Raw genomic sequence first — 13,199 nt, 5'->3', positions numbered from 1 at the left:
CTCGATGAGAGAGTGTGACAGTGTGAGAAGGGACATTGCTCAAGTAACTAGAACAGTATCATGTGCATACAGTGAGAGGTAACCTGATCACCTCTCTCCCAAATTTAGCTCCCACTGACTGACTGACTGACTGCCCAGTCCTGTGAGCTGGTCTGTGAAACCCCCACCACACTAGAGCACCTGCAGTGGAGAGTGAGACCCTGCAATGACCAACTTCAACTTCTGAGGCAAGAACAAATAAAGTCATAAATGAGTCGTATTGATAGATCAGTACTTTGATCTGAACTCACGTTTCACCATTTTACAGGTCAACGGCCCCTTCCTCTCATTGAGATTGTACAATGTGTTATTGAGGTAAAACGAGAAGTGTGCATCCTCCAACAGTCCCCTTATTAAACAATATATTCAATTATTAAATATGGATTTTAATTTGGGTCCAAATTGGACACACTCAGATGTTGGATTTCTTTTCATCAAAAACAAAAAAGAGAAAGTGAAGTGAACACCGTTTCCTGGATCCACATCAAAGTATCACATCTTTCCACTGAGATGTGTGTTAATCCTTCGAGTAGTTTGTGTAATCAAGATACAAACAAACGCAGATGAAAACAACCTCTTCGGGCGAAGGAAGAAACCATGTTGCTATGGAAACTTCCCACATGACAACAGTGATGATCGACACCTGATCTTGTTGACATCATTTTTCTAAATATAAGACACACGTTTCAAAACTGACAGCGGTGGTTTATACTGTCTCATATCTGTAGTGAGAATTAAATCTGATGATGAGTCTCCAAAATCCTTGAACGAGTGACCCTTATTCGGTCAAATCATCCTCAGTAGTAACATATAGTAACTTATGCTTAAATGCTTTCCTCTGAATAGTAATATAGATATAATAACTAGCTACATATAAACATAAGTAGAGATATAAACACGTTGTTGTGTATAAACTAATCTGAACAGACTCAACTATTTCCAACATGAATTTGTATAAATAAATCCCACTTCAATGGGTCTGAACTAATATATTGATTTAAAAATGTTTATATTTTTGCTGAACATACAAAATATTTTATGTATTATTTCCTCAGTTAATTATTTTTGTAAAAATCTAAATCATGTTCTAAGCATGGACACATGACACAATAATAAAGTTGATCAAACTTACAAAAGAAACAATTTAATGTTAAATAGAAATATAAAAAAGGACAATAGAGAAGAAATCTATTTCTGAAAACAACTTATTTACAATTTGAATGTGATTTGCCACAAGTCCCTGTGATATTCACATAGAGCTGGTTGTGCTGACCCCTGCTGGTCACATCCATCTTCACCCTTCACTTCTCAGTCGTCAATGGTCGGCAACCAGAACGCCTGAAAGTTAATTTAAAGATCAATTCAAATACACGTCACTCACACACAAGACTTCTAATTTCATGTTATAACTTTTAAAGTCACTCAGGCAGTTGTAACATATGAAACATGACTATCTGCCTGACACACTTTGGAAGCAATCATTGGAAACTTAACTCTCTCAGTTCACTCACCATGTTGGAACAGGCACTTGCAAATGTCATGAACTTGGGGTTGAACTGTAAGCATGTGATTGGTCCTGTGTGCTTCCCATCTAATAGAGCCACCTTCATACCGCTCTCTGCGTTCCACACGTGGATCTTTCCGTCCTCTGACCCTGAGAAACACGGACGATTAAAATATTTGACGAAAGCAGAACCAGTGATGACGATCATGTAACTAATCAGGTTTCCTAGGAGTTAAATTAAAGACTTTCTTACAACTCTTTGACACAATAATGAAGGCAATTTAATTCCATTTCATTTCTAGACTGGCAAAAAGGTTTTAAAAAAAAAAGGATAAAAAGGAGTGAATTTATTTATATTCAACAGGAACATGACTATCGTCTATTTCAACAGGGTTAACCAAACAAATGTGCTGTTCTAAAGCCAGATCTCATGTTAAATCTAAGAAACTATTTCACTTGCATGTGCTCTGATAAATTCTGGCCAGGCTGCACAGTTTGCATTACTGGTTATTGGTTGCATGTTGGTTTGGTTACTGTGTGATCAATAACATTCAAAGGCAATAATGAAATTAATGCATTTTGTAAAAGGTAACCATTTTAATACCTGTCAAAAGACATTTTAAGACAACATTCAGATTATTGGATATTAGACCATTCAAGACTTGGTATAAAACGAATTCCAACACAGAGTTAACAACGGGAGAGAAATGGCAATCTTAACTTACCGATCATAACGAACTGAGAGTCAGGAGTGAACGATGCCTCTAATGTTACACATTTACTGTTGTTGTAGCCCTGTGGGTAAACGCATGAGCAATTATTCAGAGATCAGTGAAACAGCAACAAAGAACACCATGGTACACAGAGCTGTATATTAACTTTTCTGATCCTCTCTCTTTAAAAAATGAATGTAATTCTAAGTCAGTGTCCTGGCTGTGATTTAGATTTGCATCTGCCTGTGTTTTGGTTTCAATTATTTATACTTCCACACATCAAGCATGAGTTGTCTCTTACCCCAAAGGAGTGTAGCACAGCGCCCTTAAAGGCATCTAAGACACGAAGAGCGGCGCCGTTAGTTGAAAGAAGAATTAGTTTTCCATCGTTGCTAAATTTGAGTCCTGTCCACTCGCATGTCCGATCATACTGAAGCTTGAAGGTTGCAAAGGGACCCTGTTGACAAGCATGATAATGACAGTTTAGCTCCTAATTTTAGATAAATGTCATCATTAATGATCTCACACACACATAAACCAATCTTGCCTTGTCAAATGAGCGCAGGTCATAAAGTTTAACCATCTCTGAATTTATTCCTGCAGCAAAAATGAGACCCTCTGGGTCAAAGGAGCAAACTGGTTTCCCCTGCAGGTGCATCAGACCCTACAGTTGACAGAAAACAGGAGAATGTCAGTAACAGCTGTATCCCTATAAAGAATTTACCAGAAATACCAGTAGACTTTCACCAAATTACAACCTGGCAGTTAGGCGACCGCAGATCCCAGAGTCGAATAGTTTTATCTAATGAACCAGATATAAACGTATCGTCCACAGGAGACATGGAGAGAGACGTCACTCTGGCAATAACAAAAAAAAAGGAAAAAGTAGAACATAGGACCTTAATACAACCAAACCAAGGTAGAGAAGAAAATAGGACAGGCAAACATCCAATCCTCACCTTTTGTTATGCCCAGGAAAGTAGCGGATGTATTTGTTGTCGTGAAGGGACAGGTATCGAATAGTATCTGAGGAGGAAGAAAAGTCATGTCACATATTAAACGTGACAGGCAGAGGTAAGAATGAGGCTGTCGTCAAAAACATGAAGTCAATGGTGAGCAGGTGTGATGAATAGACTCAACCGTGGGCAAGGCAGTCACTTGTACAGTTAGCTCCTGTATGGGGCAGAATCACAGACCCTCAAACTGTACAAACAACTACCTCAGACCAAAGTGAGTAGTGTCGCATCAGAGATCCAGATGCTTCCCCCCAGGGTCAGACGACCTGTATGCATCAATGTCTCCTCAGTACAACCAGTAAAACATATCATGAAGCTGACAGAATGGAATTGGGATAACGTATGACATTTTGATTAATCCAATTCTGTGATGCAACTTTAATGTCTTGCACATTACAAAGAAGCATTTCAACAAGTCTGCAATGATACAAATTGAATACCTCTACTTATTTTGCAAACATGTTTCTTTTTTCTTATTATTCATGAACACATCACACTATCAGTACAGGTACAGGGTGCAAAAGCATTGTGATGGTAGATTTTTGATGAATTCCTAAATTTATGGAAGTCACACAAACTGAAATCATTCATATTATCCAAACAATAACTATCAACATGTATTTGAGTGTTAACTTACCATCAATTTTGTTGGAACTGTAGACCACAGTGTTGGCAGCATGTGTGTACCTGATTAGATCCACTCCGTACTTTTTACTGTAGAGAGTCCTCTTGGGTCTGTCATTAAGTAGAGGAGCAGACAAGCATTGAAAATCACCTCAAATGTTTTGACAAATAATCTCATTGTCTTTAAGTATTACATCAATACATGACTGTTGATGAGGTAACAAGATACACCGTTATTATGGTTTGATATTAACTATACTTGAGATTATAAAGGATTTGGCACTTCTTCATCAGCTGGTGTTGTCCCTAGTTTCCTCTCAATGGTGGATGGTGGTGGATTTTAAGATGTAAATAGCTTCACATTCTTACAAATGGAACCTTTAATGCAATTAAGACTGAGGTATAATTTATCAGTAATGTTTAAATGCTTCTTTGATAATTTTGGAAGATGATTTCTTATTCGAGCTGGTAAATCCTGAAGATGCCATTGGTGAAACAACAATGATAGTTTGATAGATAATCAATGTAAAAATGATGATTGCCACATATCAAAGGCAGCAAATGATCACGTTTGAAAAGCTTCAACTAACAAGAGACTAAATCAAGTGATCACTGAAGATGGAGGGATTTTAATTCATTTACTGCTGCAGCTCTTATCTGCGACATTAGATTCTATTTGTCTTAATAATAAAATCACTCAGTGAGATTGATATCGACCATCTGCCTGTTCGCACTCAAGCTGCTCTGTTCTACTGATGCAAGTTGTTTTTAATCAGCTCAGTTACTATCAGGAGCTAATTTCATTGTTAGAGACGTTGTGAGGATTCTCAACAGATTAGCGTTCACATTAAAACACATCTCTATCAGCACACGGGGATCGAACACCGTGAACAGGCAGGATTCGTGCTGCAGGAGCTCAAACTACATGTAATGAACGTTTCATACACTGGCTGCAGACTGGGATCGCAGCGCAGCAGGCCTCGCTAGTTAGCATAGCCGCTAGCTGGCGTCAAACACAGCGGTAAAATGGAGGCAGAGGCGCTCTTACTTTCCCTCCTGACAGTCGTACAGGACCAGTGAGTCGTCGTCGCTGCTGGAAATGATCGTTTCTCCGTTCGAGCTGAAATCGAAGCAGTTGATTTTGTCGGAGTTTTCTCGGAACACCTTAGCGACCCTGAAGCTCCGCAGCACATTGTCCGTCAGCTTCATGGTGGCCTGTGTGGAGTGAGGGGCCGCAGACCCTCCGTTCGCGGCGTTAAACCTGCTCACAGGCAACTCTGCTGGAGCCTGTGGATGAAGAACCTGCGGAGGAGCGCAGAGCGATGGTTTTCATGAAGTGTGGCCCACACACAGAGACCGAAACCCGCCTGCAACGCTCCGGATCCTCGGGAGGGAAAAGCACCGCCTTCCCTCCACACGGCGGTGACGCGCATATTCACCACCTGACGCGCGCATCGGCCAGAAACCACGCGATGTTGTTGGTTATCGCGATAGTTGTGTGGCCGTTTGAATCACAGACAGTGTGAACGCGTCCTGCGTCTGTTGTGGAAACAGAATCCAACATAAAAACAGAATCCAACATAAAAACAGAATCCAACATTACACTAAAGAAAGTGCATCAAACACAGATGGCAAACGAACAAACTAAAAGTTCCTGACTTGGAATAATCAAAAATAGAAAATGAACCTCCAAATTCTTTATCAATTGTCATTGATAAATGAATTACAGTGAATATACTTCACTTGGTTACCTCCTATCACATATGAAAGTCAGACTCTCAGCTGTCATAAACCTTAGAAAGGCCTCAGTGAGCACCATGTGTAGTTTTACAACAGCATGAGCGCAGGTGTCCTGACAGTTCTGAGAAAAACACCTACATCCACTGTGCACACGAGTTCACCGTGAACCCGCTTTACATTGTGTCCCCTTTGAACTGTGCCTCAGCATGAACTGATCCAAAGTCTGTCTGACACTGTGCACATGCATTTTACCACTGTGATCACACACCAGTACTGAACTCCCTTCTGATATCGCTGTCTTTTTTTTCTCCTCACTTAGTAATTGGCCCAAAACAATGTGAAACTAAAAGAGGCAAAACACAGCCGAGTGACCACAGCACTTCATGTGTTCTGTGGTCCTTTCAAGTCAATTATTACACACAGGGTACACAACCCCAGTCAGAGTCTGTTCACATTTCTGCTCCGCTGCCTGACTGCAGAGTTGGAGCAAACATATCAGACGTCCAGTGAAATCCGCAAGCTTTAATTCCATTTACAAGCTTCACAGGTAGGCTGCACGAGTCTTCAGAAAGCACTGTTTGATGGGATGTGTTCAGTCATTTGTGGCAAGCTAAGTGAAGGTTTGGTTGGTACATCCAAAATCACCAGGAAAAAGGTCTGTACACTTCTTTTCAGCCTATTAACATAGATTGAATTACGATATTACTATTTAAGTATATTTTTCTTATGGCCAATACAGATATCTTGGGGCTGCATTCCTCTATTCCATGTTTGACTCAAGTTGATGATTGATTTGCTTTATAATCTTCTCTCACCTCATTAGTGGAGATGTTCCAGTGCAAGCATCAGACCTTTCTCTGATACTGTTGAAACTGCTGTGTCAGGCATCAGAGAGTATGCAAATCTATATGTACTGATCTGATACCACATCTTTATTCTCTAAATATTACTATTGAAAGTTCTTCAAATATCATAATTTAAATCCCCAATCCTTTTCTTTATTAATATCATAGTTTACAGATTTATATAATTTAACAATTTAATTTTATCGAATATTTGTTTTCTTATTTACAACAAAACTTCTGTTTTACCTTAAGAGCATGTTGGAGAAATATCTATCTATATAGGTGTCTAATAATTCATAGCAGGGGTCAAAACCGAGTATTACCTTCATCTTCTTCGATTTTATTTTGAATGAGACCAGAATTTGTCATCATGTTTGTCTGGAGAAGGTCTTATATTAATATATATATATATATATATATATATATATATATATATATATATATATATATATGTTATAACGTATATGCGTTTCCATCAGATAAAGCAGCACCGCTTCTTCACCGCTTTAAAAACATCACTTTTATTGCGGCGAAGAAGAAGAAGTGATTTCCGGGTAGTTTAGCATTATCCAGTGTTGCCAGGTCCGGGATTTCCCCGTGGAATTGGGCTACTTTCTAAGTGTTTCCGCGGGTTGGACTTGTGCAGACCTACTGCATACAGATTATGAATAATGCTTATGAACACTTTGAATGACTAATGTTTATACCCGAATCCTGTCAAACTGACTCCAGGCCAGATCAGCATTATAGCCTACCCATATATGTCACATGCCCCACAGATACACAAATAATATGCTAATTTACAGGTATTGTAAGTACAATATGAAAATGTTCCAGATGAACATGATATGGTGTCCAATTTGAAATAAGGTGTACAGTAAGCCTACTTACATATTTACTGTAAGTATATGAATAAAAAACTGTTTCAGGAAATATATATATAAAATGTATGGTGTTATTTTATTGATATTACAGTACATTTTGCAATTATAGCAATGCTGTTGGACTTTAAAAGGAACATATATGGATTTTTATGGGCATATTTTGAGTTCTGGTATTGGGCTGGTTTTGAGTTGCTGTTTGGCTACCTTTGTCTCACAGACCTGGCAACCCTTGCTACAAACAACTCGGTAAACACCAAAGTCAGCGATAAACACAGAAAGAGAGAAAACCAACAACATGTCGGGTCCATTGTTCTGGACGATGAGCCTCTGTCGGTGGTTTAAAATGTGGGATTTCTGTGGAACACATAGAGCCACGGTACTGGAGCTGGATCTGTTATTTCATAACGATACTGACACACATAAACAAGCTGTTGTTTTCTAAACTGTGGCCACGTGTCAACAGTTTGAAACGAGTGCGTATTTAGTCCTAGATTGATTCAGTTTCGAAGTTTTATACTGTTTTAAACTTTCGTATTTGTCTAAACCGTGTCTGCACTTCAACAGCCTCAAAGAAGTAAATCTTGTGTATTCCTAGATTTACTTACTTTTCTTCTTTTTCAGTCATGACTGTCAAACTAGATAATAAAAGAAGATCTATGGCGTTCACTGTGTATGTATGTGTTAAACCTGAGCATATAACAGATGGGAGCTCGGTGTCAGCTGGTACACGACAGAAATGAGCTGTTGGCCACATGCTGGGCTGCAGTGACCACTAACATAAATTAAATATTATTGCCATTACATAATACACTTTACATCCATGCAATCAGTTACTGCTGTGGAAATTTTTGATTTATGGAGGATGGGTAAAATGAAGAATTATTTTATGTATAGTTAAATCTCTGTTTCTTCCACATCTACTTGAGCTAAAAGTGACTTTAAACCAAACAAAAAATGATCAGTAACTGTAGAAATGTTCACCTTTCCTCAACATTTCAAGTGTTTTTTATGATCTATTTGCTGTTTTTCCCCCCTCAGGCAGTTTGTGTTCGAGGCCAGTGATCTGTTCATGGCACGTTTTCTTTCCCTGTTGCGGCCTCAGCCTTTGCTGGCCCTCGTGGGTAGGAGGAAACCTACGCTGTGCAAAATGTCGATGGACTCAAGGGCACGGCAAGTGTTTGCAGCTGCAGTGGAGGCGGTGCAGCCAGACGCTGTGGTCCGGCAGAGCATAGAGCGCAAAGAGGACTCCGTCATTATCAGTGGTCAAAAATTCACACTCAAGCACAACCTGCACTTGGTGGGCTTCGGAAAAGCCGTGCTGGGTATGGCTGCGGAGGCAGAGAGGATTGTGGGGGATCATTTGGTGAAAGGAATCATAAGCGTCCCGCATGGGATTCAGCACACGTTACAGCAGAATGGGAAAGAGTAAGCATAACCTTCTAAAGGTAAACAACATAAGACACAGAAAACAAGATAAAGCATAATACAACTTTTCATTTCCATCACAGCCATCTGCTGTTAAAAGAAAACAGTTGCATCAAAGTAATGGAGGGAGCCAAGCACAACCTGCCGGACACTGACGCCCAGAGAGCAGCAGAAGGAATCAAGCAACTAGCCAGTGAACTGACAGAGGAAGACCTGCTACTGGTTCTGATTTCAGGTAAAAACATCACTTCTCTTGTTGCTTATTCTTCACACAATATACACATTTAACAAGAGGTGGTGCAATTCCTTTCAGGCGGAGGCTCTGCGCTATTACCTGCCCCCATCCCACCAATCGTGTTGCAAGAGAAACTGGATGTCACCCGCAAACTTGCAGCTGCTGGTGCAACAATTCAAGAGCTGAACACTGTGCGTCGTGCACTCTCTTTCCTAAAGGGTGGAGGACTTGCACATTATGCTCATCCTGCACAGGTAACATGCTTTTAGTTTTGAACTGCTGTTCATTGTTAAGAAGAAGCGATTCCACTATAGAAAATTTAATTTCTGATCACGTCACAGGTGGTCGCGCTGATACTGTCAGATGTGATAGGAGATCCTCTGGACTTGATAGCCAGCGGCCCCACAGTCTCCAGTGAGGTGTGGCCTGAGGAGGTTTTGTCAATCCTTGAACGGTACAAGCTGTTGAACTCTGTACCAGCATCAGTAAAAGATGTCCTTGGGAGACCAAATCCCAGGCTGAAGGATGATAAGGATAAAACGGACAAGGCAGAAAATGTTCTCAACGTTGTGATTGGCTCCAACGGCATTGCACTCAAGAAAGCAGGACTCCGTGCCCGAGAGCTGGGTTTCCGCCCTGTTGTTCTGTCGCTGGGAGTGTGCGGTGATGTGAAGTTAGTCTCCAGACTTTACGGCCTCCTGGCACGCTTCGCGTGTTCTCCAGAGGAACCACCTCCCGAAATTGCCGCTGAGGTGCTGAAGTTGGGGCCCGAAGTAGGTGTGGAGAGCTGGGACCTGTGCCGTACGATGCAGGTCTTCGATGAAGGGCGCACAGAAGGATGGGGTGCCACGTGTCTCCTAGCTGGAGGTGAGCCCACTGTAGAGTTGACAGGAAAGGGTCGAGGTGGACGAAACCAGGAGCTGGCTCTGCGAGTTGGCCTGGAGATGAGAGGCCTGCATCTGCCGCCTAACGGTCCCGTCTTCCTGAGCGGTGGAACCGATGGCCAAGATGGACCCACTGAGGCCGCAGGGGCCGTTACTGATGGGGGGTTGTATGAAGAAGCACAAGCACAGGGGCTGGACATCCACAACTTCCTTACCAACAATGATTCTTACACGTTTTTTTCAAGTCTTTCTGTCGGGCAACGTCTTCTTGTACCTGGTCTGACTTGCACCAATGTGATGGATGTCCACATGCTGTTTATTCCACCAATTCCCGTTAACGCAGACTAACTCAGAGAAAGGATCTGAATTAAAAAAAAAAAAACTATGTCCCTGTTCATTATGTTTTAGTTTCATTACCTCCACCAAGGAGGTTATGTTTTTCTAACCCGTCTGTCTGTTTATTTGTTGGTTGTTTGTTTGTCAGCAGAATTACACAAAAACTACTATCGATGATGAGCATGACTGGACTGAGTTGTGGACATGGACTTGGCCATTCAAGAAGATTGTTCCGCTAAGACAGTCGTTGTGGTTTAAGCTCTGGCTTTAAGTCTGACCTAAAAATCCATCCGTCCATCCATTATCTGTATCTATATTTCACCTGTTCTGACTGAAATAAATCTCCAAAGTCAGTTTTCTTGTAGACTTTGGCATTTTTTCCCAGTTTATCCATCCTTTCTGAGTTTACTTTCAAACCACACAACCCACCAGTCTGCTCTTTTTCCTGATTAACCGGCTCTTTGTCCATTCAGATACAAAAGTTCACATCATTCATCACATCATTCATCACATCATTCATCACATCATTCATCACATCACGAACACACAAAGACGATGGTTATTAAAATCTTTAGATATCATAGACGAGATTAATGTATAAATATATTTGTTCTTATTTTTAATCAATTGGTAGAGATTTTTCTTTCACTCTGAAAAAGTTGTTGGCTCAGTCAATGTTAAAATAATCAATCAGGGAAAAAAAACACTTTATGGCTCTTCAAACAAATTTTTTTCCCTATTAAGTGCACTCGTTATGGTGAACAGCAGTTGTTTAAAAGTCACAAAAAATCATGGAAGATGAAAGATGAGTTGATTTTCATGGATCAGTCTTTATATATCGACCAAATGTATTATTTATGAAATTACTGATTAAAATGACCACTGCAAAGAACGTTTCTAATCAGCAACTACACACACGCAAATCACTCACTGTCATTCACTTGCCTCTGCTGTTATTCAGCCTTACTATTATTTAAACAAATCTGTGAACATGATCTTGTGTTGTGACTCAATTCTTTTTTTTCTTACTTGTGGTCTTAGAATGGAAAATGTCATGTCAACCATCAAAACGTCTAAATTCATATGTAAACATCAATATTTTTGTAATTTTTACTGAGGCCCCTTGGAAGAAAAAACAAGCTTTTGTTCAGAATAAAATCCTGTTCATTGACCAGAGATAAGATTGAAATAAATATTGTACAGCACTAAATAGTCTGTTGAGTGCATATCAGCATGAAACTGTTGGTATGCATGGTAACATGTTTCTTCAGCCAGACAGTGGATCCATCTTGAGCGCACTGAAGATTGTGTTTTTCAGAGATGTGGGTGCAATGGATGTCTCTGAAGGACTCAAACTGTCCAGGTCTCACTTGGATAAAGTCCGAAGTCAAAGTCCACTGTCCTGTTAATCTCGATGCGTCTTCAGAGTATCTCTGGCTTTGCTTTCCCTGCAAGAATAGAATAAAAAAATGGTATTACTAAAAAGTCTCAGCTCAATGCTGTAACCCAGTATCCCTTTACCATTAAAGATCTGACTGGAATTAGGTAATATAAATAAATAAATCATCTTAATGCTGGGAAATTCACTTGTAACAGCAGCAGGAAGACAAGACACTGAAAGGGGCAACAGAATAAAAAATAAAACACCATACATCTTTCACTGTGGCTATATTGTTTGTAGAGAAATGTACTTGGGTGCTTTAGTGGGAAACAGCGACTGCACAAGCATGTAAACTATATTTGTGCAGGAGATATTGAAATACTGAAATCAACGTCTACATAAATATGGACAGGTATGGTTTACTAAAAGAACACGAGTATGTTTATAGAAATGGCTGGAATTCCTAATCAGAGACATACCTGTGGAATAATATGACATACTATAATGAATGGAGGTAAAAGATCTCAAACTGCACTCATGCAAACCAAAGTGAAGCAGGTGAGAGGACAGGACAGTGGGGTCTCCAGCCTGGAGCCACGGGATGCGGGGTCACCTACCATCCCCTCAGGTGGGGGGCTGTGTCAGGGGTTCCTCCGTTCTGTCCGGTCCCTTCAACACAAACACACACAGGTGAAGCTAACGTGGCTAACACTCGTTCAGCGACACGGCTGCAGAGAGAAGCCCTCACCTTGTCGGTAATACATGTCGTTCACTGTGTTCCCGTAAACCTTCCACGCAAAGTGAATGGCGATGAGGCTGAAGATCAACCAGCTGAGTAAGATCTTGAATATGGAAACTCTCATGTCGTTGGCGAGCCAGTCGTCCACGAACTCGGTGAGGAACGACAGACAGCTGTCAGCGATGCGGGACAAGAACTCAAAGTCCCATGGTTCCTCCATCGTGTCCAGCTCACGAGGGTTCAAACCAACCGACTGAGCTTTATGTCCGTGCTACAATTCTGAAAACGAAATAGGTCGCTCTGGCTAAGTTGCATTAGATAACCTGGCAGCCATATTTAGTAGTGCTTCTTCTTCTTCTTCTTTTTGTTGTTTACTGGCAACAACGATTTGGCGCATTACCGCCACCAGCTGGTGTGGAGTGTGGATCAGGCTGTCTTATAGTATCTATTCTATTGAGTTAAAATAAAACAAACAAAACTATTCTATCAGTTATATCTGATTCTGTTAGATAATCAAATAGTATTTGACAACACACTTTTTGAGTGGTTTTGTAGGATATATCTAAAATCTAATTTTACTTTATTCCTGATGAACTGTTTCCTCTTGCACACAATGTTCACATTTTCCTGTATCACGTTTTCCTGTTTTTTGTACAGTTCAGTAAAAACTCTGTAATCCAGCTCAATACAAACCATTAAAGAAACACATTTCTATGTTTCAGTTATAATACTTGAGAAATTAACAAACTCCTTAAAGCTATAAACGCAACTCAGTGTTGTCTTCAGAGCATCGGCCAGTCGTGTCTTTACTACGCAGATATTAGTGTGCACAAC

General features: G+C 40.4%; 3 protein-coding genes across 4 annotated transcripts; 1 reads left to right on the top strand and 2 right to left on the bottom strand.

Moving 5' to 3' along the window:
* Positions 1-1,167: 1,167 nt before the first annotated feature.
* Positions 1,168-5,337, bottom strand: wdr82 (WD repeat domain 82). The gene is made up of 9 exons (XM_020101709.2): positions 4,945-5,337; positions 3,910-4,007; positions 3,216-3,282; positions 3,015-3,114; positions 2,804-2,920; positions 2,558-2,713; positions 2,269-2,338; positions 1,551-1,693; positions 1,168-1,377 (listed from the first exon to the last, which is right to left on the bottom strand). The coding sequence occupies exons 1-9, from the start codon at positions 5,103-5,105 to the stop codon at positions 1,348-1,350; spliced, it is 942 nt and encodes a 313-aa protein (XP_019957268.1). The 5' UTR covers positions 5,106-5,337; the 3' UTR covers positions 1,168-1,347.
* Positions 5,338-6,076: 739 nt separating this feature from the next.
* Positions 6,077-10,629, top strand: glyctk (glycerate kinase). Of its 2 annotated transcripts, none has more exons than XM_020101671.2 (5): positions 6,077-6,183; positions 8,404-8,790; positions 8,874-9,025; positions 9,104-9,279; positions 9,367-10,629. In XM_020101671.2, exons 2-5 carry the CDS (start codon positions 8,435-8,437, stop codon positions 10,255-10,257), a joined length of 1,575 nt encoding a protein of 524 aa, XP_019957230.2. In that variant the 5' UTR covers positions 6,077-6,183; positions 8,404-8,434; the 3' UTR covers positions 10,258-10,629. The 2 variants fall into 2 exon arrangements, with proteins under 2 accessions (XP_019957230.2, XP_019957229.2); XM_020101670.2 differs by lacking the exon at positions 6,077-6,183 and adding an exon at positions 7,574-7,741.
* A 218-nt stretch (positions 10,630-10,847) lies between these two features.
* Positions 10,848-12,749, bottom strand: tcta (T cell leukemia translocation altered). The gene is made up of 3 exons (XM_020101674.2): positions 12,375-12,749; positions 12,244-12,295; positions 10,848-11,693 (listed from the first exon to the last, which is right to left on the bottom strand). Exons 1-3 carry the CDS (start codon positions 12,583-12,585, stop codon positions 11,651-11,653), a joined length of 306 nt encoding a protein of 101 aa, XP_019957233.1. The 5' UTR covers positions 12,586-12,749; the 3' UTR covers positions 10,848-11,650.
* Between the last annotated feature and the right edge of the window lie 450 nt (positions 12,750-13,199).

This window comes from Paralichthys olivaceus, chromosome 2, assembly GCF_024713975.1.
Source record: "Paralichthys olivaceus isolate ysfri-2021 chromosome 2, ASM2471397v2, whole genome shotgun sequence".
Taxonomy (NCBI): Eukaryota; Metazoa; Chordata; class Actinopteri; order Pleuronectiformes; family Paralichthyidae; genus Paralichthys; species Paralichthys olivaceus.
The sequence above is the reverse complement of the archived record's forward strand: the minus strand, read 5'-3'. Positions and strand labels throughout refer to the sequence as shown.

Excerpts from the sequence above, each read along its gene's own strand:
- wdr82 (XM_020101709.2), bottom strand. The coding sequence starts at position 5,105 with ATGAAGCTGACGGACAATGTGCTGCGGAGCTTCAGGGTCGCTAAGGTG. Across the intron at positions 2,339-2,557 it reads CTGTGCTACACTCCTTTGGG|GGCTACAACAACAGTAAATG; the intron begins GTAAGAGACAAC and ends GTTTACCCACAG. Across the intron at positions 1,694-2,268 it reads CTCTCAGTTCGTTATGATCG|GGTCAGAGGACGGAAAGATC; the intron begins GTAAGTTAAGAT and ends CGTGTTTCTCAG.
- glyctk (XM_020101671.2), top strand. The coding sequence starts at position 8,435 with ATGGCACGTTTTCTTTCCCTGTTGCGGCCTCAGCCTTTGCTGGCCCTC. Across the intron at positions 9,026-9,103 it reads GCTACTGGTTCTGATTTCAG|GCGGAGGCTCTGCGCTATTA; the intron begins GTAAAAACATCA and ends AATTCCTTTCAG. Across the intron at positions 9,280-9,366 it reads ATTATGCTCATCCTGCACAG|GTGGTCGCGCTGATACTGTC; the intron begins GTAACATGCTTT and ends ATCACGTCACAG.
- tcta (XM_020101674.2), bottom strand. The coding sequence starts at position 12,585 with ATGGAGGAACCATGGGACTTTGAGTTCTTGTCCCGCATCGCTGACAGC. Across the intron at positions 12,296-12,374 it reads CGACATGTATTACCGACAAG|GGACCGGACAGAACGGAGGA; the intron begins GTGAGGGCTTCT and ends TTTGTGTTGAAG. Across the intron at positions 11,694-12,243 it reads GCCCCCCACCTGAGGGGATG|GGAAAGCAAAGCCAGAGATA; the intron begins GTAGGTGACCCC and ends CTATTCTTGCAG.